Raw genomic sequence first — 24,618 nt, 5'->3', positions numbered from 1 at the left:
TGTTCTCTGTGAGCTGGTTCTGTACTCTTCAGGAGACTTCTATGGAAGTGTCATGTGAACGCCTGTACATGTCAAGCAAGGCGTCTCTGCTGTGACCTTCTTCTTGCTAATCTCCTCCTGGCACTGACAGAGCACTTCAACCTGATTTGGACTGCTGCTATGCTCAGCTGATGTAGCCTTCATCCTCTTTTAAGTAGTGTCCAGGTGAGCACTGGGCTATTGCAGCTAGTATACTGGTTCTTGCATTTCAGAAGCTTCTGAATTGACTAGACAGAATTATTTGGTAGTTTGGTGCAGGTTAGTAAAGCTCAGAGTCTGGCAGAACAGGTATTTTCCTAAGAATTCAAATGTTGCAGGAGCTCAGCTGCAGATTTTCGGATGTAAGCTTAATGTACATATGTCTTGATCCCTTGCTGAGACTTGAATTTAGAGGGAGATTTTCTCTATTGCCTTTTGGGATGAGTCAGAAGAAACAACCCAAAGGAGTCACACGAATGAGAAGTGAGGAACAGGGATGACAAGCTTGTCTTTAATACTGTTTCATGTGTCCCATGTGGATTGTATTTTTCCAAGGCAAACTTGATGAATTTTAACAGTTACAGTACAAACAGTGTCTTTGCTGACAGATTAGCAAAAGTGACTGACAGCATTTCTATTGTTTTAGGAAAAATTTGAGTAAATTTGTAAGAAGGCAGAAAATTATTCTCCTCAAAGCATTCTTAGAAGAATATGTTATGAGAAACATATGCATGGGACAATCACCAAACTAAATTAGAGATACCAAATTACATTTACTTAATACAAGAAAAAATGATTGCAAAACCCAACATGTCTGGTATTAGACCAGAAGAAGATCTGTAGTGTCTTTCAGACTTGAAGAGAATTCAGAGAAAGTAGAGCTAGTATCTCTAGTCTATCAAGTTAAAGGGTATGCCTCAAAGCAATCTCATTTCTGTGCTTGTCATTTATGTGACAGAAGCTGTTAACATCTCCTGGAGAGTTTTGAGGTGCCAACGTTCATTCATTTGCTAAGAAAAGCACATCTTTGAAAATTAAAAACTTGCCCTTAGATAGGCTTTCTCCCTGTTCCCATTCCTTGATGCTCCCTCTCCTGTCAGACCCTAACACCAGCCCTGAGCCACGATGTCAGTGAGGTTGATGGTAGCTCTGATCTTCACCTAAGGTGCCAACGTTTGTCTGTGCCTCACCATGCCTGTGAGGTCACCTGCTTTGTTACTGCCTGTTAGTGCCTGCTGCAGGCTCTGGTGTGCAGCTGTGTGAATCCTAGGAGCTCAGGACTGGGAATGAGGAGCAGGCTCCAGAGCCCAGTGGTAGATCTCCAGAGCCTGAGTAAGCTCTCTTAGCATTTCTTTGGCTGCAGACCTGGCTGCATTTTGCCATCATTTGGGCCTCGTTCTGACTCCTGTCTACATGGCAGCACTCTGCTCTGGTCTTTTTTTGCTATTTTCTACCCCCATCATCAAGACATTTCAAGGAGACTGGAACTTTCGTTGCAGAGGGGAATTCTACTTCACACATAAATTCAACTTCTTCTCTAGACATGCTTTTTTCAAAGGTGTGATGTCCTTTGTAAAAAATTGTGTAAAATATGGGTTTATGGAGATCAGATTAGTGGTTAAAGTATATAGGACATTTTTAATATATTTCTAAATCCTATCTTCTCCCTCCATAGCAGCTAGTCTATTAATTTATCAGACTTAGTTCTTCACACACAAAGTTTATCTTTACGGCAAGATAGCAGTTACTGAGTTCAAGTTTCTCTAGAACATGTTTCAATTTCTTCATGCTTATCTATTTTCTTCTGTAAGAGGTTTAACAGAAGGGTTTTATCTTCTCACTGTTGTCACAAGTGCGATCTTAGCTGGCTTGGGGTTCTGTGTAACCTCTAAGAAATATGTGAAGGACAACCTCTAATTTGCTACTGAAGAGCCACCAGAGAAATTAAAGAAACGTGCCTTAGTTGAGTGTCTCATGGCAAGAACATTATGGTCCCACTGCCTTTGTTCTCTGAAAGCAATTCATCTGTAAATATTAGAAAACCCCAAGGGAACAAAACTAAGAGGTCAAACTCCAATCAATCCTAACAAATTTTAAAGGCTAATCAGGTATCTATGAAAGGATTGGTTTACTTTCCTACAAAGAAAAGGTGCCATTTTGGATCTGCTATGAAACTGAGAGAAGTAGTCAGCATTGGGACAACTGAAATATTACTGATAATAATAATCATAAAGAGGTCATACTTGTACCAAACATATACTAAAGACCTGTATGACTGCATCTACTCAATCCTCCATATCTGTGCTTCTGTCTTCAAATTAAGTCCGTGCTGCATAAGCCAGGGGAAAAAAAAAAAAAGAAAACAACCACCAAACCACAAGGAGAGCCCCAAGTGAAAATCATCTCTTGAAAATCAACAGTCCATGAACACAACTGCATGTTCCCAGACATACAGGGCAGCAGGGGTTAGGTATTTATACACCTACATTAATAGGAGTATCCTACTGACAGAATTAGCTTTTATGTGAGATTTTGTCATGCTCTTTGTATATCTGCTATTAGCAGATTATCTGTAAACTGCTCTTGGCAGGAGTTGAAACCAAAAAGGCAAGGCTTGTAATAGAGGCAATGTCATGATCAGTCAGGCAAGGATCCTTTTGGGTCCTGTCATTTAAAAGCATTGCTCAGAAGTTTATCCTGATATCTTTGACAAAACATACAGTCTGTGGATGTTGAGATGTAATTTCTTCCTTTTTTCAATTCATTTTTGGCAGCTAAAAGTCTTTCTTTTGTAAGCTCTTTTGTCCCGGTGTGGAAGATTTTTTGCTCCATAAGTGCACAATTAAATAGCACAGGCTATTTTGAGGGTTGGGACTATTTATAAACCCTAATTATGGCTGCTTTTAAAGATGATGATAAAAATGTAGTTGATGAACAAATCAAGGCCACGTGTTTAATTTTTCCATCTGACGTGTTTGATTAGGACAGCTCCCTAGTGTTTAACAGCTTCCTATGTGAAGTTATAAACAAAGAGAGCACTTCATCTAGCACATCTGAAAACTCTCTAGTCAGCACTCAGAATATATGAAAGAAATATCAATAAAAGAAAAAAAAAGAAAATGTCAGGCTATAAATTACTTTGAAAACCCATTTTTTCAGTCAGTATTAGAATGCAAGAACCATGAATGTTCTATATTTCTGCTAATTTTTTGTTTCCCGAGTGGGCACTGGAACAGTTGCCACATCTATTATGGACTAGAGGATAACTAGAGGGCTCCTGTGTTTCAGATGGGAAAGGATCTCATTGTCATGTTTCAAATTTATTTTGAAGAATCCATTCTCATTTAAATCTTGTTGGTCTGTGGCTGACTGGAAGAGAGGCCACCATTTTCCTACACACCATTTTCCTACACAGGGTTTTAATGTTAAGAGGTATCTTTCTGTTTGACTTCATCGGAGCAGGAATTTTCCTGTAACTTTGCTGTACACATAGACTTCATTTTACAAGGTGGTGTTAAAAGAGTTGAGAATAGCCAAGTGTTGGCTGCTGTTGTGAATTTATTATCTGGGTTGTTTCTCCTCCTGCCGTTCAGGTACTGCAATTTTTGTCAGAAAGTTCTTGGGCTTTTTGTCATCTTGAGGAACCAGAATATGTAATCATTGACAGATCCCATCATTTGGATGGTCTGTCATAGTGATTTTCATATCCGGGTCACATGCACTCTGAGAAGAGCTGTGAGCCCACTGGCCTCCTTCAAGTTTGATGGGCATGTTTTGGAGGCTTTTCCAGATGGTAAATTAAACCAAAAAAATACATTTGTGGAGAAGACTCTGTTTGACAACATTTCTAAGAACCAATACTTTCTAAAAATATTCTTATATTAAAAAAGCTTTTAACACCAAACAGGTCTGAAAATCATCAGTGATTCCATTTAAGACAAACATTTTGGTGGTAGGTTTTTTGTGGGGATTAAGATGGAAGTGACAAGGAGCCTGAGTTTCAACTAGTGAAAACATGTAAGATTGGTATTGTTCTTGACAATTTAGGTCAGCAAAAATTCTGAAATGTGTGGAAATTCTTTCATGATAAGAAAATCTTTTCCAGTCCTGCTGTAGGTGTGTATGGGTAGTCTAGAAGACATCTGTCTTCAGTAGGCTTTACTTTCAAAATTGAAGGAAAGCCTGAGATCCCTGTCTCTTAAAAATTCCCACGCGGGGATAGCATGAAACAAGGATATCTGAGCTGCTTTAAAAACTCCTCCATCTCTTATGTTGCCTTCACATAGAAAAGAAAGTCTGAAATCTGAAAGGCTCCTTCTATGAAGTGCTGTTCAGGTGGAGTTCAGAACTGTTTTATAAAACATCAGAGTCCAATTCTAGCATAAGGGTTTCGTTTCAGGATGTGCTGAACATCCGCCTCTGAAGTGCTGCCTCTGGCAGAAGCCACTGCAGAAATGTCAGGTGACATACTCTGCTGGGCACATTGGAAATTAGGGGACCCTGCTGCCACATGCATGTTTTGAAGCCAATTCTTTCAATTTTCTTACTGCTGGAAGATGTAGGCAGTGATGATTCCTTTCAGTGGTCTAAGGACTACTGAAATGTCTGCAAGTCCTTGGAAAGAGATAAAGCACAAACCTGCTACGACACAATTGTGTGTTGTACAGGAACAGTCCCTTCTGGCACCACCCCCAGAGAGCTGGCTGAGAAATGGGCTTGAAGTCTCAGACTATTGCAAATTTCGAGTGCTTGATTTTCTATATTATTAAAGAGCAGGATTAATCCCAGATCTCTTGGAAAATCAAGCTGATGTTTACTCATTCAGTTTGGAAAGAAGTGGATACCAATGTGTTGCAAATGCAGCTAGCTCTATGTTGGAGTTGGTTTGGCATCTGTAAACTTCCAGTGTTTAGACCAATGGACAAAACAAGAATGTCCATGTGAAATTGTTAGCAAAGGGCAATTATTTGGAAGCAAATGCCCCATATGCTAAAGTTTCCTTTCTACTATTACATGTTCTTGGGTGTCTCATCTCTCCAGCTGCTTGAATCCAAGGTGTATTTGATGGAAAAGATAGTTGCAAAGCAGAGTCAGAAACTTTTTCTCTCTCGCTGAGCACTGAGATGTTTAAGCTGCCAAATTCCCAGCAGGATACAAAGTTCTTAAAAGATCATGATGTTTCTTTCCAGTCTAGGCTTTCTAAGTTAAGAAAGTTAACAGTCTTCTTAGCTATGCCTTCCTACTGATGCTATTTTTATTTTTACCTACTGATTTGGCTTTAGTTGAGATCATTTGTACCAAATTAAATAACCCTGTGCAATCAGCTTAGTGTACAAAATAATGTCATACATTAATTTGTGAAGCTGTTTGGATTTTTTGACTGAAATGATGAATGATCTCCAGTATTAGTTTCCTGCAGACTGCAGGCACCTCCCTCTGCTGACACTCCCAAAAGCAGGCATAAGAATGGCTACAAAATACGAGCATTTTTTTGCCATTTTTGGCAAGAATCATTTCACTCATTAGTCAGTCCATGTGTATTCCCAAAAAACAGAATGGCTGAAGGAAACGTGGGGTGTTTTACAAATTACAGAGCACTGAGTCCCTGGGGAGTGAAGAGTCCTCCCTGTGACCAGTGTGAACACCTTGGGAGCTGCAGCTGCCCTGTGTATTAAGTCCCATGACGTGTCTGAGCTCTGACATTCACTCAGCAGGGTATGACACTATTGGGATTAGGTCTCACCTGCAGAGCTGGAGCCTGTGTCAGCAATGTTCTCTCTATATATATTGCCATGACTTAGGAATTGCTTAGCCCAGCAGTCCAGCCAGCTCTATATCCTGCAGCAACAGTGACCAGGATTGTTGTTTGACTTTTTTTATATTTTAAATGAATATTGTTTTAATTACTATTTTTTTTTTTAAGAGAAGAAAAGGACCGATTGCTTTGATGTCGTATTACACTTCACTTTGCTTTATCTCCTTTCCTCATTTCCAAAACACCTGGATTTTGGGCAGAAGTGTTATTTTTTTTCTTTTTGAAACAGTATTTCATTATTTCATCCCCCAAAAAAGACAATTGTTTTAACACCTGTTTTGGATCTTTTATAGGAAAATGTTCTTTTTCTTTAAATCCTATTTAAATACCTTCAGCAACAGGTTTTGTGGGAAAATATATTTCCTCAGAAAAATTCTTGTTTGGTAAGAGTTAAAGCACAGCAATTTATTACCTTTCTAAATCATGGTACTCGACCTGCATTCAGAGAACGCTGGTGATGTACAGTTAGGTCATGGTAGACAAGACACTGTCTCATCTCAGTTTCTCTTTGATGCATAGAACATGAACTCTGATTGACTACTGTATAAAAAATGGCAAACCCTTTTCTGCAGGACAGCCATCACTCAGGCATATAGGAAGAGCTAATAATTAGTGGCAGTAAGTCATTGCAGTGCAAACTACAAACATTATCATTCAGTTTGTAATTTACCCCTGATGTGGGTACTTGTTCTTCTTAATATTTAATATGTCTGTTTATAGAAAAGTTGATTGCAATAATTAGCAGTAAAAATGCTAAGGTAACACGGCTATGGTAACATTTATATTGCTATCAATTTTGTTTATAGCAGCCTAAAGAGCAATACTGAAATTAGAAATTAACTACAATTAGCAAATAAATTGAGTGTCTCTTGGAATTACTTGATCATGTCTTCAAACGCTGAACGGTGTGATGCTCGTGGAGGTAAAGCCAAGTCCCTGGGCTGTAGCAGCTGCACTGAGTTGAGGAGCACACAAAGCAGAACCTTGTTTGCTTCTCTGCTGCTGCTCCTTCTCAGCTGGAGCTGCCTCTGTGCCCAGCCCAGGGCATCTTCTGTGCCTGTATCTACCTTACCTTCAGTGGAGCCTGGGCTGCCCCACAACATTGTTTTGATGAGTACATGCTATGATGTCAAAAAGTTGTCTCAAGTTTTTGCCTCTCCATTGGGAGAAGACGACTGAGTGTGCTTCTCGCTGATGTGCACCCTTGTAGGCAGCAGCTCAGAGAGACTGTTCCACTTCCACATTCTCAGTAAATGAAACTTGAAAAGCACATTTAATGTTGGCAACACAGTGTGAGAGGAATAATTTGTATTGGAGATTTGTTGTTATCCCAGAAGATGAAGCACGGATATGGAAGTTAGTTTCCTCTGATTGTCTAAAACATGTAAATTTAAAGAGATTTGAACGTCATTTTATGCTCACTGGTAGAAATAGTTTGCTTCCCATAGTAAGGCAGTTTAAGAACTTGGCTTGATAAATACTATATGGATGTATGGAATTATTTTTCTGGCATAATTTCATAGTTAGATGTGGAAAGAAATGAGTTGTTTGCTTCTGTTAAAATGGGTCTCTAAATACAGTTTTCAGGACAAAAAGAGGAGAATCAACCAGTTTCAGGGGCAGCCATTGACCTCTCTCTTATCTGTTTCAGTAAAACTTTCCTCATTCTTTCATCTTTCATTGTATTTCAGAGACTTCTTGTAGTTAGAGTAGAAGGTGCTGCTAAACCTCCCTATCCTCTTGATTCAGACACAGGTCTTGAGTCTTTATCTAAGTCTCACATGACTGCCCTTAACTACTGGGATCGTGTCTGGTTTTGGGTGCACATATTTTGTTGTGCTGAAGCTCTTCCACTTTGTGTAAGTTTAAGCAATCGTTGGGTGGAAAGGGAGAGGACAAGAGCTTCACTCTGCACTCAGCAGTGCACTGAAAGGCCGTGGTGGTACAGAGTCATGTCTGTGCTCCACGGAACAGCAGTTAATCCTTATGGAGTGAAGCAGGAGACCTTGTCCGGTCTGAAAGGAAGCAATCCATAGCTGAGCAGATGTGGTATTTGGGGTATGGAGAACTGGTGGTGTGATGATGTATGCCTGGTGATACAGGACTATCTATCTGCCTCCTCTGGCTGTACATCCAGGTCTGGTTCTCAGAGACTGAAAATACCACCTTTGTCCTGGGAAATATATTCCACTGGTGTTAAATGTCATGTATGCCCAGAAAAACAAACAAATAAAACAAAACTAAACAAAACAAAACCACCAAACAAAAAAAAGTCATTTGGAGTAAACGAGCATCTTCACAGGAAGCAAAATTTCCTGCAATATTGCCTGGCTGTTTATTCCTTCCCTCTCTTCAGTAGATTTTTGGCTCTTTAAGGAGCAAAATGGGGCTGGGGGTAGGGGGATGAAGGGACTGAATGTAGATGTAAAGCAATCTGGGTGACTGCAGATGGGTGGTCGCATCCCAGTGCAAGTTTCACTGGCTGCTGAGCACGGAAGATCCTGGCTGGCAGGCTTGCATTATCTGGCCTGAGGCTGCTGCTGCTTTTCTTTTTTGTTGTTGTTTTCTTCAAAGTCAGGTGTCTGAGCTCCCTGTGGATTTCATCTGGGGAGAATTTATCCCTGATAAGTAACTGTTTGTGTTGAATTTACAGATGAACTAAACTGTTTCCTTTAATGTTGCAGTTTGTACCTTTTCAGGTTTGCATGAGCACTGGCAGTGGAAGGAAATAAATCTGTCACTCAGATAATGTATTTGCCCTTGCTACCAAAATATATAAATAAAAATTACAAGGTCATTAGCCATATCAAGAGAAAGAAAAATGTGCTGTGCATTAAATAGCTGACTCCTAGGATGGGTTTGGCAAATAGCAGTATACTAAAGTGCACTGTTCATTTATCCTTCCGATCACGAAAATCTATTAATTCCCCCCCCTTTTTTTTAGTACTTCCCCTTTGCACTGGATATACTCAGGATATGTCAGTCCAAATTTATGAGCAGTGTGTTTTCAGTATATTTCATTTATCAGATGTAAATTCCAGTGGCCAGTGATTTACTACAGAATGGTTGGGAAAGCAGCAAATAAGTATTGCCTAACAAAAGTATTAAAAAAAGCCAAACTGGAAGAGATTTTTTTTTGCCACTTCCCAAGCAATTTATCTTTGTCTGTTGCAGGTTAGATGGAGAACTGCCCCAATATTATTTTCAAATGCATCTTGTCTAGACACAAGCTCTTATGTTCAGTAAAAGGCAACCTTGGAAAGCAATGGTTTGTTGCTTGTATTTTAATATCTTTTAATTACTTCAGCTAGACTATAGGACTAGGTTTAGACCTGAGGGAACTGAAACACACAAGCTTCACTCCCCCTGCATCACTCCAAACCTCACCAATTCAGAGACAAGTCCTCTTCTTTTTCCCACCACAGAGTTCAGCCAGTAAAAATCAAGAGGAAAACACTGCACAGTATGGGTGGTGGTGGGAAGGCTGGGTGATCCAGGCTCCACTCAGCCCCTTTTATCCATCTTCATCTACTCAGAGGTAGAGAGATAAGTGGTCATTTATTGCCTTTACCTGACTGGGCTGCAAGTAAAGGTATAAAGAAGAGTTGCAGCAGAGGTGTCTCCTCTTCTTGGTGGCTGGTAGATAATGGGGGGTTGTAGGAGCACTGAGTGGAAATCACCTTTGCTGTGCTCACATCCACTGCCAAGGGTGGCAGTATCCCCTGCTGCTAAATAAGCACACATTTTAGTTAGTGGCCAGGTTCACCCAGACATCCTATGCTAAGACTCATGTCCTTATTCTTGGGTAAAATTTCCATGGCACATCCTGTACTGACCAGATAAGTCAGTCAGTGCTGGTTTCTTCCTGACAGAGGTAAGGCAAAGCATGTTTGTGAAGGGAGAATTGCTGTGCTGAAAACCAGTGAAGACTGCAGGGGCTAGAATAAGAAAAAAATAATTGATTGACTCACAGTCAAAATCTAAGTTTCCATAATGAGAAAATAACTGTGTTTCTGTGCTGCTTCCCTGACCCTCCATATTGTGTATGTGGGTAATTTGTTGCCTTCTTTGTCCTAAAGGTAATGTTCAAATCCCCACATAAAAGGCTCTGGTGTGGAACAGGTCATCTGAGATGCTTATGTACACTAAACACGCATCAGATTTTTCTGGCAGTCACATTTGAACTCTTAAAAGGGTGGTGTTTGATTTGGAGAGCCGAAGTGTTAGTACAAGCACTAAGTTAAGTTTGTCTCTATGACAGAGGTTACCATATTATACTTTGTCTTCTGCTTGGTGGTTCCAGGAACAGTGACGTTATGGGGAACAAGGTGGGTGTTTATGAAATCCAGACTCATGTAGCTAACCCATCCACTGTGCAGAGAGAGGGTTTTCACCCCTGGAACAGGTAAACTGAGCGATCCTTCTGAACCATTCGATAACCCCCATCTCTTAGTAAGGAATAATAACATGGCTGGGTTTTTGTCCAACTCTCCCAGGTGTGGCAGTGTGGGGGGAGCATGGAGGTGCTGCCCTGCTCCCGCGTGGCGCACATCGAGCGCACGAAGAAGCCCTACAACAACGACATCGATTACTACGCCAAGCGCAACGCCCTGCGGGCCGCCGAGGTCTGGATGGACGACTTCAAGTCCCACGTGTACATGGCATGGAACATCCCCATGGCAGTAAGTGCAGGTCACGCTCTCTCCTGAACGGAGCCAAAACCGTGGATGGCGGTTCCTCGTTAGCTTTTTGAGGAGAAGGACCTTCCTGCAGTTGTACAAAGCGGGTGAGCTTAGGGGGACGAGTGCTTACGTGCTGGTGCATCCTTAATCCAGAGAGTTCTGCCATATAAGCTTATTTCCTTGGTGTAAGTTTCGTTGTCTGCTCAGGAGGGGTGACACAGATTTATAATTTAACTAGAGCACGATGTTTCAGATTTATGCGCTTCCTCGGAAGTAGTCATTAATTTGGGATGCCATTAAACCTTGAGGTGTTCATATGCTGCAGTGGTGAGGACTACAGAAATGTCCATAAATAAGTATCATCATTCGTCATGAGACTCAGTAGACCTCACCAGCATAAAAAACAAAGTATGCCATAAAAGAATCATGCATTAACTAGCTTCATTGTCTACAGGCTGGGATTTGCAATGTGGACACATCCTGTTTCTTACTGTACATACAAATTGTGGATGGCATGTGAGGGCCTCTAGGAATCCATGTAATATAAATATTAGATAAGCTGGAGGTTCAGTTTATCACTTTATTCAGTAAGTATATCACATGCTACATCTCCACTGAGCATAGTTCTTGGAGAGAAGAGATGTATGTTACATCCCAGTCAGGTGAAAGCTCACTGCTGTCATATTCTTTAGTGGTATTTGCATCCAAATTATTCTTGTGGAGGGGCACGGGGAGAGCAGCTCAGGGGAAGCACACTCAGATCCGTATGTAATGATGGTTCGGATATGAGGGGTATGTACAGAGCTGACTGTGTTCCCATCAGAACAGGAAAATATGCCAACCCAGCAGAGTCTTTGTGAATAGTCAGTTATGACCTAGAGTCCTTCAAAGTCACGGGAGTCTTGTCAAAGACTTCATTTGGTTTAGTCTGTGTCCTAAATACCTGCTTGTACCTTGGTACCTAGGTAACGTATCAGGACCTACTTCTGTTCATTCCTGTTGTAATTTTGAAAATGTATATACCTAAAGGAGCAATGTTTCATTCTTCTCCATGTGATGTCTGAATATGTCAGATGATTGCAGGTGTCTGAGTTTCACTTTCGGCTGTTCAGTATTGAGCTGTGCAAGGTCTCTAGGAAGATGTGGTTTTGTGACTGCTCTTTTTGGCATGAGAGGTAACTGCAGAGAATTATTTTGCCTTAAGAAAAGGCAATACTGCAGAAGTTCTTTCCCATGCAAGATTTCTGTGCTAGTAGGAGGCAATCAAAGCACTGTCCATCTAAGTTTTCAGGGGCATTTTGGTCCTGTCTGCATCTGCTTGATAAGATGTTCAGTTCCAAATAGGAGATGAAAAAGCAACCTCAGTAAATTTATTTACTTGATGCCATCTCCAAATGAATTCTGAGAAAAGACAAGATATTTAAATAAGCATTTACACAAAAACATGATTTCCTCTAATCTCTCTGAGATTACTTAGTGATGTAGTTTTCTGCACTGAGCTATACAGCAATGCTTTAAAAAACTCCAGACACATCTGCATTAAAAGACATAAAATTGGCAGAAGTACTAAACAATAAAAATTCCTTTCCATAAAATAAATTGATTTATAAAATGTGCATCATAAAAATAACCCTATTAGCTCCCAGGAAAGGAAGCTGGTGTTGGCATTTACAGAGTTATTCCACTGTAGTACTCAGTCTGGATGACTAGGAAGTACTGTGCTCTTACAAGCCATAAGAAAAACCTTCTGCAGGAGAACTAGAGACCTTACTGCCTGGCTGAAAAGGATATGTCCATGTTCTAAATTCTGTGGACACCTCATTCTTGTACCATCACACTTTAGAATAGGGCAGGAAGGAGGCAAATGAAATACGTGTTTTCTCCCATACCAAAACCCACTCAAATTAACCCTTTCATAACTCTCACCATCTTCCTCACAGCTCCCTGCCATGTTACTGAGGATTTATGCACGATGTGTATCTTGAGTAGCACATCTGCAAAATCATATTCCTATAACCTTCAGGAGCAGGTCAGCATCACTTTATTTTAGTTAAACCCAATACTTTGTATGCCCATGCTTATGATCTATTCCTTGACAATTTTATTGATAAAGGAATCTTATATTGAATGATTTATTGTACTGAGTGCCTCTGAGAATTGCTTTCCTTCCATGTAGCCCGAAGTAGTACGTAAATTAACATTCATTTGAATGGATGCTGCATAGAGAGCTCATGACAAAGTATGCATCAGCAAGCAGCAGTGAGCACAACAAATTCTTTATGTGGCAAACAGAAAAACCTGTTCAGTATTACACTTGTATTCTCTCCTGAAAACAAGGCGTCTGTTGGGGATTCCAATAAACTCTGAGCTAAGATTTGCTGCTGTCTTGTAACTCTGCATTAGACGTAATTTGTAAAAGGTTCAGAAATATTTCTGGAGGAAATGTACAGGGTGCTTAAGACAGATCCATGCAAAACTCCCTGGTTTCAGTCCATTCATACAGTGCTGGAAAAAGATTTTTAGGTAGGGTAACTCTTACTGTCTTCATGTAGAACTGTTTGGATTTATAATAGTTTAAATCAACAGACACAACTCAGGACCTGGCTTTTTTTCAAATGGCTGGGTTTCATCATATTGATTTGGCTCTTCCAGCCTGTGTTCTTCATGGGATTTCTGTTCAAATATGAATCAAATTCTGAAGTAGAATTATAAAGAAGGTTTTGAGTTTAACTGTGTTTTATGGCTCAAATCTGCAAATGAGCTCCAGTTACAGTAAAAACTGAATGTTGGTCTATGCAAATGTTTAATGGAGCTTAATGACTTTTTGAGCAGCTCTGCTTTGAAGCTGTAACAGGTCTGTTCTGACCCCATTTACATTAGTGAATACCCAAGGCTGTTACTAGAGTAAACCATGATCAAGCTGCCACAGCTTAGATCAGAGTTACCGCCTAAATTCCTGACAAAGCCGAAAGCAAAGGAGTTCAGGTTTGATTGCAAACATTTAGAATTGCTGTAAGTAACAACATTCTTATTGTATTCTTATTATTTTGATTTATGTTTGTTTTTTCCTTGTTCATTATCCTTCTTTTTCCACTGACTTTCATTAATATTTATTGTGTGCTCTCAACAGCAGCTGTTTGATGAGCTGCTACTTACAAAAGAGAAGAGAGAGAAATACAGCTTGGTATACAAAATGAACTCCAATATGCTTTCAGTAAAGAAAACAAGTGTAAAGCCAATGCAGTGAAATTTCTTTATTCCTTTTCTGCTTTGTAGAACCCTGGAGTTGACTTTGGAGATGTTTCTGAAAGAATAGCTCTACGACAGCGACTGCAGTGCCGGAGTTTTAAGTGGTACTTGGAGAATGTCTATCCTGAGATGAGGGTGTATAATAATACAGTCACTTATGGAGAGGTACTGTATGTCTTTGAAAATACACCATGGCTGCATTAGAGCAGTCCTTTCATCTTAGTGGTGGGTATCAGGATGTACAGAGCAATTTCAAGTCAGCCCAGTAGTAGCAGTAAATGAAATGTCCTCCCTACTTTTAATCAACACTAAGAAGTGTGAGTTTGAGAAGCACAGTCCTTCTCATTGGAGTACAGCAGATGAAGTCATTCTCACTAACGATGATATGCAACCTCCTTGGCTTTAATTTTAAAATAGAGCAGCTCTGAGAACATAAATTCAAGGTAATCATTTTCCCAAATAGAATGCCACAGACATCACCAAGAAAACATCAGCAGGCAAGAGAGCTAAATTAGTAATTGCACTTAATGAGAACAGTTGAGTGTGCTGAACCTTTTTTAGGTAAAGAACCACCCCTTTTTTTGGGTTTTGCCAAACTATCCAAAGGATTATGTTCACTTTATTAATTCATTTTTGCAGTCCTCCTTGTTCAGGATAAAAAGCAACCTATCCTTGTTCAGGTTACGAGGTGAGGCTATCATTTGATAAGTCTTCATCTCATCATGAAAATGTCATTAGAGGGAAAACAATTTTGTGCTTTGTGCTCAGATTCTGTATGCTCATTTTCACTTGTGCACAATATTTGGTAAGACCTTGGAACACCCACTTGGAGATATCTGAACAGATAGGTTACTTAACCCTAATAAAATGCTAGATCCAAAAGTGTTAGAAATGTGTAGACATTTCAGTTCACTTCAGAAGTCTGGATCATTTCTTTCTTTTCTGTGAACCAATCAAAATTCCCACATTTGACCCCAGTCTTTAAAGAAGTCAGGCATGCCTTCTGTAAATCTTTAAATCTGTAGCATGTGCCTGTAATGTAAAGACTGCTGTCACTTGTCACTGTGAACGGGGGAGACGTTCTAGGAGCTCTCCTGCTGCATAATTTTTTTAAGATTCTGTTTTAATTGTCTACTTGAACTACAGTCAAATCCAAAGGCAATATATTTTCACACAAGACAAAAAAATGGACATTTTTTCCTTTCTGTTCCATTCGACTGACTTCATATAAAAATAAGTCAGGCACTTCAGCTATTGATACAAAGTGCAAGTTTTATTGCCTAATATCACTTTGCATCCTAATATAACCATCCTTGGCAGTAACTGAGGAAAGTCATTTAGTAAATTCAACAGGAGCTATTAGTAACTGTCAGCTCTGAGAAGGCTGTTAACAGCAAAGAACATTGGCAGAACTGCCAATGTTGTGTCAGTTATACCAGACGGTTAGCAAGCTGGCCTCTAAAAAGAAGTTTGTTTCTCTTGAGTGGTTGCATAGAAGGTTCTTGAGTCAAACAGGAAGTTTAGTGATGCAAGTATCTAATTCATTAAAATTTATAATAAAATGGAGCCACACAAGCTATTAGCTAGTATAAACTGGCACAGCTCCCTTTCAGTCCTACATGCCTGTAATGAAAAAACTAGAGGCTTCATCCTGAATGACATCAAACTTGTTATTAAATACTTTCTCTTCTGGTTATTTTCCTGGAGGAAAAGATGTCTGGATTTTAGTGACTTTAAAGGAAAATAAATATATTGAGTAGATGTGAAACAGATTGAAACAGTAGTAAAAATATATTTCCTAGCAACTCAGTTCACATTTTTTAAAGCCATGTCATAAAGCTGTCTTCATCTTCTTTAGCCTTTATAGTACCCAAGTCATAAAATAAACCTCCTGAAATTTAACTGTTGGTGACCCCCCTTATCCAATCAGATTCCCTGTTATGCTCATACACTGTAATATGAAGGATTATTTATGGATTTTTTTTTCTGACACGTTATGCAGTAGCTATTTCTATATCATGGGAGTGTCCAAATACTTCACAGTCTAAATCAAAACTGACTTGTTTTAAAATGCCCATTTAAATAACTTCTTAATGTACCTGTATAACTCTTTGTTATATCCAAAAATGTGCAAAATACTTCTAGCCTGAAGAGAAAGAAAGGCCTGAGATTTCATTAGAGCTCCAGCCCAGTATTACAGACTTGAAAATTCTTTTTTTCTGGGGAGGCACATGAATTTTTTACTTCACTGGATTTCTGAACTCACATTTTAAATGTATTGAAAGCCTTCCCAATGCTTCTCATCATTGCTCTATCCTCTCACAACCGTGTGCTTTATGTCACTTTTGTACATAACCGTATACTATAGCTTCAAATCAAATTAAATTTTTTCACATGCTGTTTTTGTTCTTATGTCAGCAACAGGAGTTAACAAAAGGGTGCCACATCCCACATCGATCCTGGGTAGTTCCTGTGCTGTTTGGTGAAGTCACATTCTGAACATACAGGGTCAAAATTTATATTTACACAAGGGTAAATTGGAGCAAAATTTGGCCTCGGTTTCCTAGAGTTAATTCTGTGGGGTTTTGATCCTTCAGTAACTGCTAAAAATATAACTCTGACCCAAGGTCTCTAGAGACAGCAGGTCGTCCAAATAATGTCTTTTCCTGGAGTAAACTCACTGTTGGCATCTACTGTCACACCTGGAGAATAAGCATGTGCTTCTCAGAGAACAGCTTTAAGTACTAGCTGCTCCCATAGCTGGAGCAGAGCTAAGGTTTAACTGGGCTGGACTTGCACCCTGCAGGTGGGTTTCTAACACAACTCTTTTCTTTCTGCTCTGGTTGCAGGTGCGTAACAGCAAAGCTAGTGGCTACTGCCTAGATCAGGGAGCTGAAGAGGATGACAAAGCAATCCTTTATCCATGCCATGGAATGTCCTCTCAGGTAAATGGTTAAAATACCATAATTAATGAGAAACCTTCAACCTAAAGACTTTTCCAAAAAGTCATGCATTTGAGCCTGTGTGTTTGAGTTGAGTTGGGCGGTTTGTCCCTGAGATGCAAGGGAAAGCATCTGGCTTTACTGCAGTCTTTCTCTATGTCCTTTCCAAGGCTGTTCAGCATGTGAATCTAGACATTGAAGATGCTAGTTAGGAAAACAGAAGAATCATGGTAATTTATTGTAAATAACACAGACATCCATCCAAGGTTAATTAATTTGGACAATCTGTGTGAGGGAGCAGCTTTTGTTGTTATGGCTTGACTTATTCTAGGATTACTACCTCTTTAAATTAACTCTTCCTTGCTCCAATAGGCTCCTATGCAGAAATGATTTAGCAAGCTGCTGATACGATTCCCCAAGCAGGCAAAAAGTTAAACACATATTTAACATCAACTTCAAAGGGAATAAAGAATATCTTTTCAGTTAATACTTTTCTAAAATAGATTTTTTTTTTTGTCAGTCCATGTTCATATTATTATTTTCTTACAGATGTCTGAAGTTACATTTCTTCTTTTCATGCTTATAGTTATGTTACCTTTTTTTTTTTAAATACAGATTGGTTATTATTTAAACCCAGGACTTGAGCTTCTTATGAAATGCAATCCTAGTTTCTTTTGAAATAACAGCTGTATCAAAACTACATATATGAACAGCCTCACGTGTAAACAAACTGACCTTATCAGAGACCAAGAATTGGCTGAAGTTCAGTCATACTTATATGGATTTGGAGTTCTGGCTCGTAGTGTGGGGGCATAATGAGAGTCACAATATATAAATATTGCCTCTTGTGCCTAATTGCAAGCTGCTGAGGTGTCACACCTTATTAGAGCAAAGTGAGAGGGACAGTAAACTGATAGAGTGTCCACCTCTGGCAGGGTCATTGTGGAACCTCTGAACAGCCTTTGAGTAGAGTAACAAAATAGTGTTGCTTAATTAGATGTAAATAAGCTTTTCAAGAAGACTCTAGTTAGAGATGTCAAGGCACTTGGAGAGAGTTCAGTCTCTTGCTCCTATTTAATTCTGACCAGAAAGTTGTAAATTTAAGTCCTTCTAGAAAATCCCTTTGCAACATCTCATTTCCCATCAACAAGCTAGCATTGAGAAGAGTAATGAAATAACTGGTTCTGACTGTAATTTATTTTGCAGTTTAAGTCCTTAACCTCCTTGTTTGCCTCTATGACTCCTGTTTCATAGAATATGCTTTGACTTCCAGAAGAAGAAAATAGATGAGGGTGTGAGTTACTGTGAATTTATTTGAAAGGAAGTATGATGTGCCTGGCTTCTCCTGACTAACTCCTGTAAATTTGGGGACATAAAGTAGCTCATCTCTGAGCATCCAGCTCTGACCATTTTTTTCATTAAGGAACAGGTCATTTTCTTTTTAGTAAGATGTAAATATATAGCCTAAAAATATTGCCTTTTGAACTGTGGGGCCTAGACGAGACACCGGGCAGCTCTTCTCAGATCCAAATAACACTACACAAAATATTTACTGCCCAAGAAGTTGAAGTTGGGTAGTGACCAGTCAAATCTCTTCTGGCTCATTTTTGCTACAGGTCTTCGGTATCCTGTCTGTGTGAATTTTCTGGAAAAGCCTGAAAAGCTCTTTCTAGCATTTTCATAACAACCACAAGTCAGAGCTCTTTTGTTACTAGCACTGTATAAGCACATAAAAAGAGAAAGTTACTCTTCCCAAACCCTTAAAGCATCCCCTGTGTGTGAGAATTACAAAAATGTGGGAAAGGCAAAAAGTTCACCTACCAAATCATCTTGCAGAACTTTCCATTTCCCTTTTTTCTTTAAAAAAAGAAAAAAAGGAAAAAGGAAAAAAGTTTTCATTCTGTAAGAAACACCAAGCAGAAGGCAGCAATGATGTTTGATCTAAGTTGAGTATTTCACAGACAAGCATGGGTTGGAGCCACTCAAATGCAGCCAAGTTAATTAATGATTACACAGCTGGAAAACTTCTATCATCTCACCACGATTTACAAAATTAATTCAGTCTGAGAACCACAGCTGCACAAACCCCAATCAAGGATATTCAAGCGCATAGCATGAAAGATGTTGACAGCAAGTGTTTTAATATATTAAATAAACATTTTTAAAGCCCCTCTTTTAATCAGCCTGTACGAGCATAGCTGTCAGTGTTGTTTAGCTTTCAGTTTCTGACATTTTTCATCTCAAGCATAGGGCATGAAATACCCTTACTGAGTTGAGATTTGGGTTAGTTGTACACACCTATTGAATATAAATGAATATAAACATGGAACTCATTTTCACCAGGTAGGTTATCACTGGTGCTTGATGTGTCCTACTGCTGTGAAAACCTCTCACTATTCATCTATGGTCTTGTTTGGTTTTCATATTCTTCAATTCTGACCAGCAAATTAGCAGTGTTTTAGTATACATGTGATTCCACTGAAACCACAGAACTTTGCCAAGTGTTTAAAGAAAGCTGAGGGAAGTATAAGATAACTATGATAAAATGTTCTTTTCTTCTAATTCTTACCCTTCTATTTCCCTTGCATATTTCACACCTCTGAATGGGGCCATCCTGCATTACCAGTGCAAAATAATATCACTCCACCCATACTGCCCCATGAGCAGAATGCTTTTCCCTAGGTGTATTCTCAAGGCTGGTTTTTATCATGAGAAATCACATCTTTTGAATGACACCAGCTTTTAAATATCTTTATTCAAACAGGGATGAGATCTTTTATGGATGCTCTGGAAGGCATTTAGCCTGAATTTACAGCAGTTTAGCTTAGTGAATTTGACTTGAGCTAAGCCAGAGTAAGCTGTTAGAAATATCCAGACAAGATTTTGCGTCAGTCTAAGCTGATTTTAAAACTTGCTTTACAGAAAAAATAATGTCATTTTTATAGGTGTTCATTAGTTGTGCAGTTTGAATCTGATCCCTTTCAGGAAAAAAAAAAATAACACAACCCCCCACATTCAGAATGTTGTGGAAGCTTCTCAGGATGGTTGTAGGACATGCAGCCTTTGAACTATTTGAGAACACTTACACAGCCTCAGCAGAAATATTCACTGTCTCAGAGTCCATCTTGAACGCTGTGATGTGGAGCTGATTATATGGTACGTGAAAGAAGAGAAGTTAATCAAATGGGATTCAGGGCTGGAGGGGCCCCAGTGAACATCCTCCTGCTCCAGCCTCCTCTCTTCCCTTTTCACACCATGAGACGGAGGCGGCTGGGAGAGCGGAGCCCCCGTGGCACTGAGATCAAGCAGGGGGACAGGAGATCTCCACGTGCAGATTCCTGGAGCTCACAGTGATGCAAACAGATGGAATAAGAGAAGATGAAAGGCTTTACTTGAACTGCTGCTTGAGGGCAGTATTTAACATTTTTCTTGGCAGAGCTGTGGTTTGCGAGTTGCACACTGGGTAGCAGGTCAGATTGCTTAGAGCAGGTGGATGAAAAGGTAGTTTCTCAACTTGCAGAGAGCAGTGGGTGAGATTCTGTAACAAACCTGCAAGTTTGGTAACTGCTTCTCTTGTGACAAGAAGTATTGTGGAGTTTTAAGTTGTTTCGAATACCTGTCTAGCTCAATTGCTGTGTCAGTTAACATCTTACTTTAACCTGCAGGGCTGAAGGATCATTAAATATTTCCTTTTGTTTGCAGAGCAAGAGTGAGAGGGGTTATGTTTAGTGTGGAAAGTTACCAGACCCACCTGTGTAACTGTTTCCTGCAGACCACTACCTGCTGTTATTTTGTGCTTTGTTCCACTTGAAATGGAAATTACCAGGAAGGGATGTTCTGAAGTTAAATCCTGTTGGAACTCTTGGCAGAAAGTATAAATTTAGGAAATTTAAGCCCATCATATTCCATTTGTCTCATTGCATAGGTTGCAGACTCCTGCACTGAGACATCTCTGACTGTTGAGCTGTCACACAACTGCCACGTTCAATATTGGAGGTAGTTTAGTTTAGTTAGTGCATCTTCCACTTCTAAAAATGGTAGAAAAGGTAGTTCTTGCTCTGGCAGGCTTCTGCATGACAAAGTCTTTCCCAAAATATGTGGCTGCTGTGATGCAGAGCACATGCAGTTCTGGCTGTTGATATTCTGAAAACACAGAAGGTGTTAAGCCTTTTTAAAATCAGAAGTAACTATGAAAAGAAAGTGTCATGATTTAATGTGTGTAGACAGTGCCTTGACAATGACACTGTTCATACCAAGGAGTGTCCTCGTGGTTGTCCCTCTGCTTTCTCTGATGCAGGCTCTGTCCTAACTCTGTGCTTCACATGGGTGGGAAAATGAACACATACTTTATCCAAGCATACCTGGTCTGGTACTGGGAGCAAGTAGACCATGCTCTTTTACCACCAGTGAGATATGATTACTCCCAGCATGATTCTTCTGAGGTTAATAAGGATGGCTGTAGAAAGCTAGACTCTAATTTGAAGGGGGTTGATTGACTCTTAATGATAGCTCATGCACTGGTCAGTGTAACCCAATAAATGGCAGGCACTTCAGACCTCCCTTCCCTTTCTTGTTAAGTAATTTCAGCCATATAGCAGCAATAAGACCAGACAGGCAGTGAATTTCCTGAGTGATAACTGCATTTTTTTGGTGGCTCAGATCTTCACCCTGCAGCCTCACAACACACCAGTCACGTAGATGACTCCATTTTGCAGTCTCTTGGCACCTGGGTGCTGCACTTGACTACTTCTGGGCTAAGGAAGGCAAAATATTATGCTGGTGTAATGATTCTGGATTTAAACACAGAAAAAGTGAGAAGTAGATATGTCTGATTTGATGTATTGGCTTGCTGACAAATTAACATTGTTCATTTTCACTTTAATATGGTTTGAAATCTGTCTAGAAAGTACCAACAGTTAAGGGGATTACTTATTAATTTTTGCAGCTTATAAAGGAGGACTCTGTTGCTAGCATAGTTATCTCAGTGCAGTGTGATAGTGAGCTGGCAGAGCACCTTGTCCTTCTATATGAGCAACTTAAAACCACCCTTAAGGCTTTGAGGCTTTGTTAGAATACAGATTGAAACAAATTGTAGTAGAGAAAAGTTGGATCTGGAAGAGGCTTGAAAGGGTTTGAAATCAGCCTGCCCTCATCAAGACTGTGTTCTCCAGGTCTGCTGTCATCCAGCAGTTCTTCAGTGGCTTCTTGGGTTGAGAGAAACTTTTCAAAGTCCCCAGTGTGTTCCTAAGAAGAGCTTTTTTTTGTTCAGTGCCATGAGATGTGGATTTAAGTGTCTGCTGCCTGCTCTCCTGGGAGCCTGCAAGCTCCATGTTGGCTGTGTCCCTTCCCACCCGTGCTGTGGAGGTTGTGCCATCCCAGAGAGCCCGTGGTGCTCGGAGAAGGAGCAGTGTCACCTTCCCCTCTGACCCAAAACGTAGCAGCATGAGAAGGCAAACGGGCAGCCACGCTCTGCATCCCAAAAAAAGGCTGCTGTGAACAGAGCAAAGCAGTTCTCATCCACCACAGACCTGGCTGTGGCCATTAGTCCTGATTGACAAGAGCCAGCTACAGACACTCTATGTCCTTAAATATTTTCACTTGGCTGCTCCAATATTACTGTGATGAAATATATTCTGGCAAGCTGCAATTACAAGAAACCACTTCTTTTACCTCACCTTCTACATAAGGGTTTTTTTTTTCTTAGGGGTCATTTTGCTGTGAATGACTTAATGCAAGTGAAATCATCACTTAAAATAGAAACAAGGATAAAAAAAAAATATTACAGACCTGTAAAAATTAACATGAATGGTTGTGTCTGCTTAAGTTTTTTTATTAAAAAAACTCTAATTCTAAAATAATAAATGGCCCTCACCTGTAGCCTCTAATTACAGCCAGTAGCATTTCCCACATCACTAAACTGCAGCACAGTTAAGCCTCACACAAAATAGAAATATCAGAGTGTGATTCTTTATTAAGCAGGCCTGGAGCATATGTTGGCGAATTTGCTTGTTATTTCCCTCATGATTTTTTTTTTCCCCTCTCTTATTTTTGGATATTGGTTGCACGGTTGGATTTTTTCAGTAACATTTGTTTACAAAAACTAATTAGACTTGTTGCTATCAATAGCCTCTAACAGAGCTCTTAAGAACAAGCTGCATGGCAAATTGACATTGTGTCCTTGTTAAATCAACTCCTGCTGAGTGGGTATGATTTACATATTGATTACTTCACGTTCTTGATTGCCCTTTTGCAGTGGAATAGTGGGGAGGGGATGGTGGGGAGCAGAGGAGTGGGAGAAGGGAATTCTGTGTCCAAGGAGAGACGCTGTGTTGGTAAAACAAGTTTCCCAAGCTCTGCCCTTGAGCAGCTCTGTGCCAGACCAGGGGAGCCCCAACACGCAGCAGGTCAAAGGACTCCTGGAGAGCGTGTGGGGCAGGAGCTGGCAGGGAGGGCAGCCACAGGCTGGCTTTGTGTCCCATGGCTGGGAGCCCTGGGGCTGCAGCTGAAATCTCCCCTTTCCTCCCTGCCCAGCTCGTCCGCTACAGCTCGGAAGGTGTCCTGCAGCTGGGCCCGCTGGGCTCCACGGCCTTCCTGCCTGACTCCAAATGCCTCGTTGACGATGGCAAGGGCAGGACACCCACCCTGAAGAAGTGTGAGGATGTCCTGAGGCCAGCTCAGAGGTTCTGGGACTTCACACAGGTATGGAAGAGCTCAGCAAGCCTTGCAGAGATAAACTGGAGAGGAGTGCTGCTCTAGAGGGTATTTAATGCAAAACAAGGAGGTCTTTAGAGGACTGTTCTAAGAATCCCCCCTTATGCCTTCTAGAAATAGATATATTTTCCATAGCTCATGTGCTATCCAGGAATATTTCTTATATTATTGCTAGGAATTTTGGGGTGTGCTTTATAGGATTGTTTTAGTTATCCTTTCTTGGCATATTCTCAATTTCTGTAGCGATTAAGAAGATAGTTGTAATTTTTTTTTTTTTGAGTGAGTCTTTTTGTTTCTGTAATTTTTCCAAAATTTTTCTAGGAATGTGTAGATCTAGAGCTTTCAAATAATTTTTAGGGCTTTCAAAGGCGTTCTTACAGTTTCTGGGATTTCCTGTGTCTTGGGGTCTGTAGGGATTCTCTAGTGCTTTATGGAGATTTTCCAGTGATTTCTGGGGTATTTTCTAACAATTCCTAAATCTAGAATTACAAGGGAACTGTCTTGGCACGTGGTGTGGATTATCTAGCTTCTCCCAGGAATTTCTAGCACTTTCTAGGGACTTTCATCACTTGTATCTATGCAGAACTTCCCAGCACTTTAGTGCTTTCTAGGGTTTTACAGATCTAGCACTATTCTTGTCTTTTCACATTTCTATTCCTTCTTCTAATCCTCCTTTTCTTTTTTCTCAGAATGGTCCAATCATCAGCAGAGACACTGGCCGTTGTCTAGAAGTGGAAATGTCAAAGGATGCAAATTTTGGGCTCAGATTAGTCGTACAGAGGTGCTCGGGGCAAAAATGGATGATTAGAAACTGGATAAAACACGGCCGGCATTGACTGCTGGGGCTGAGAAGCTGCCTCTCCTGCCCCTCTCCGTTGCTCTGCGTGCCATAACTTGCAAGGCATTTGTCTTAAAAGCAAATTAATGTGAACAGGACTCAGCTCTCTAGAGTCCTCCATAGTTGGGCATTCAAAGGAAAAAAGAAGATGAAAAGCAGACATCTACATGCCCTACTTAACTCTTTCTTGATCCAGTAGATGACCTGGGAAGCTTAACAAGAGTTTTCTCTTGATTTGGAAATCTTGTGAAGATGGGAACACAACAGAAAAGTGGGTTCCTTAAGCTCTCCTAGAGGAACTGATGTTTGTATGACAAGTTCAAAGGAGAGACCCCAATACTGCCTCATAAAGAGAGTTCTCTG

At 40.2% G+C, this 24,618-nt stretch overlaps 1 protein-coding gene across 1 annotated transcript in view; it reads left to right on the top strand.

Annotated features, from left to right (window-relative positions):
* The window catches only part of GALNT9 (polypeptide N-acetylgalactosaminyltransferase 9), a gene marked incomplete at its 5' end in the record, with an annotated part of 117,845 nt that extends 93,446 nt beyond the window's left edge, over positions 1-24,399 (top strand). The window contains 5 exons of the mRNA XM_008945567.1: positions 10,330-10,515; positions 13,792-13,929; positions 16,614-16,709; positions 23,238-23,405; positions 24,107-24,399. Coding sequence (XP_008943815.1) covers positions 10,330-10,515; positions 13,792-13,929; positions 16,614-16,709; positions 23,238-23,405; positions 24,107-24,253 — 735 coding nt within the window. The remainder of the gene's footprint in view (positions 1-10,329; positions 10,516-13,791; positions 13,930-16,613; positions 16,710-23,237; positions 23,406-24,106) is intronic.
* Between the last annotated feature and the right edge of the window lie 219 nt (positions 24,400-24,618).

Source organism: Merops nubicus, unplaced genomic scaffold (genome assembly GCF_000691845.1).
Source record: "Merops nubicus isolate BGI_N331 unplaced genomic scaffold, ASM69184v1 scaffold8438, whole genome shotgun sequence".
NCBI classification, from domain to species: domain Eukaryota; kingdom Metazoa; phylum Chordata; class Aves; order Coraciiformes; family Meropidae; genus Merops; species Merops nubicus.
This window is presented reverse-complemented; position numbering and strand designations above follow the sequence as displayed.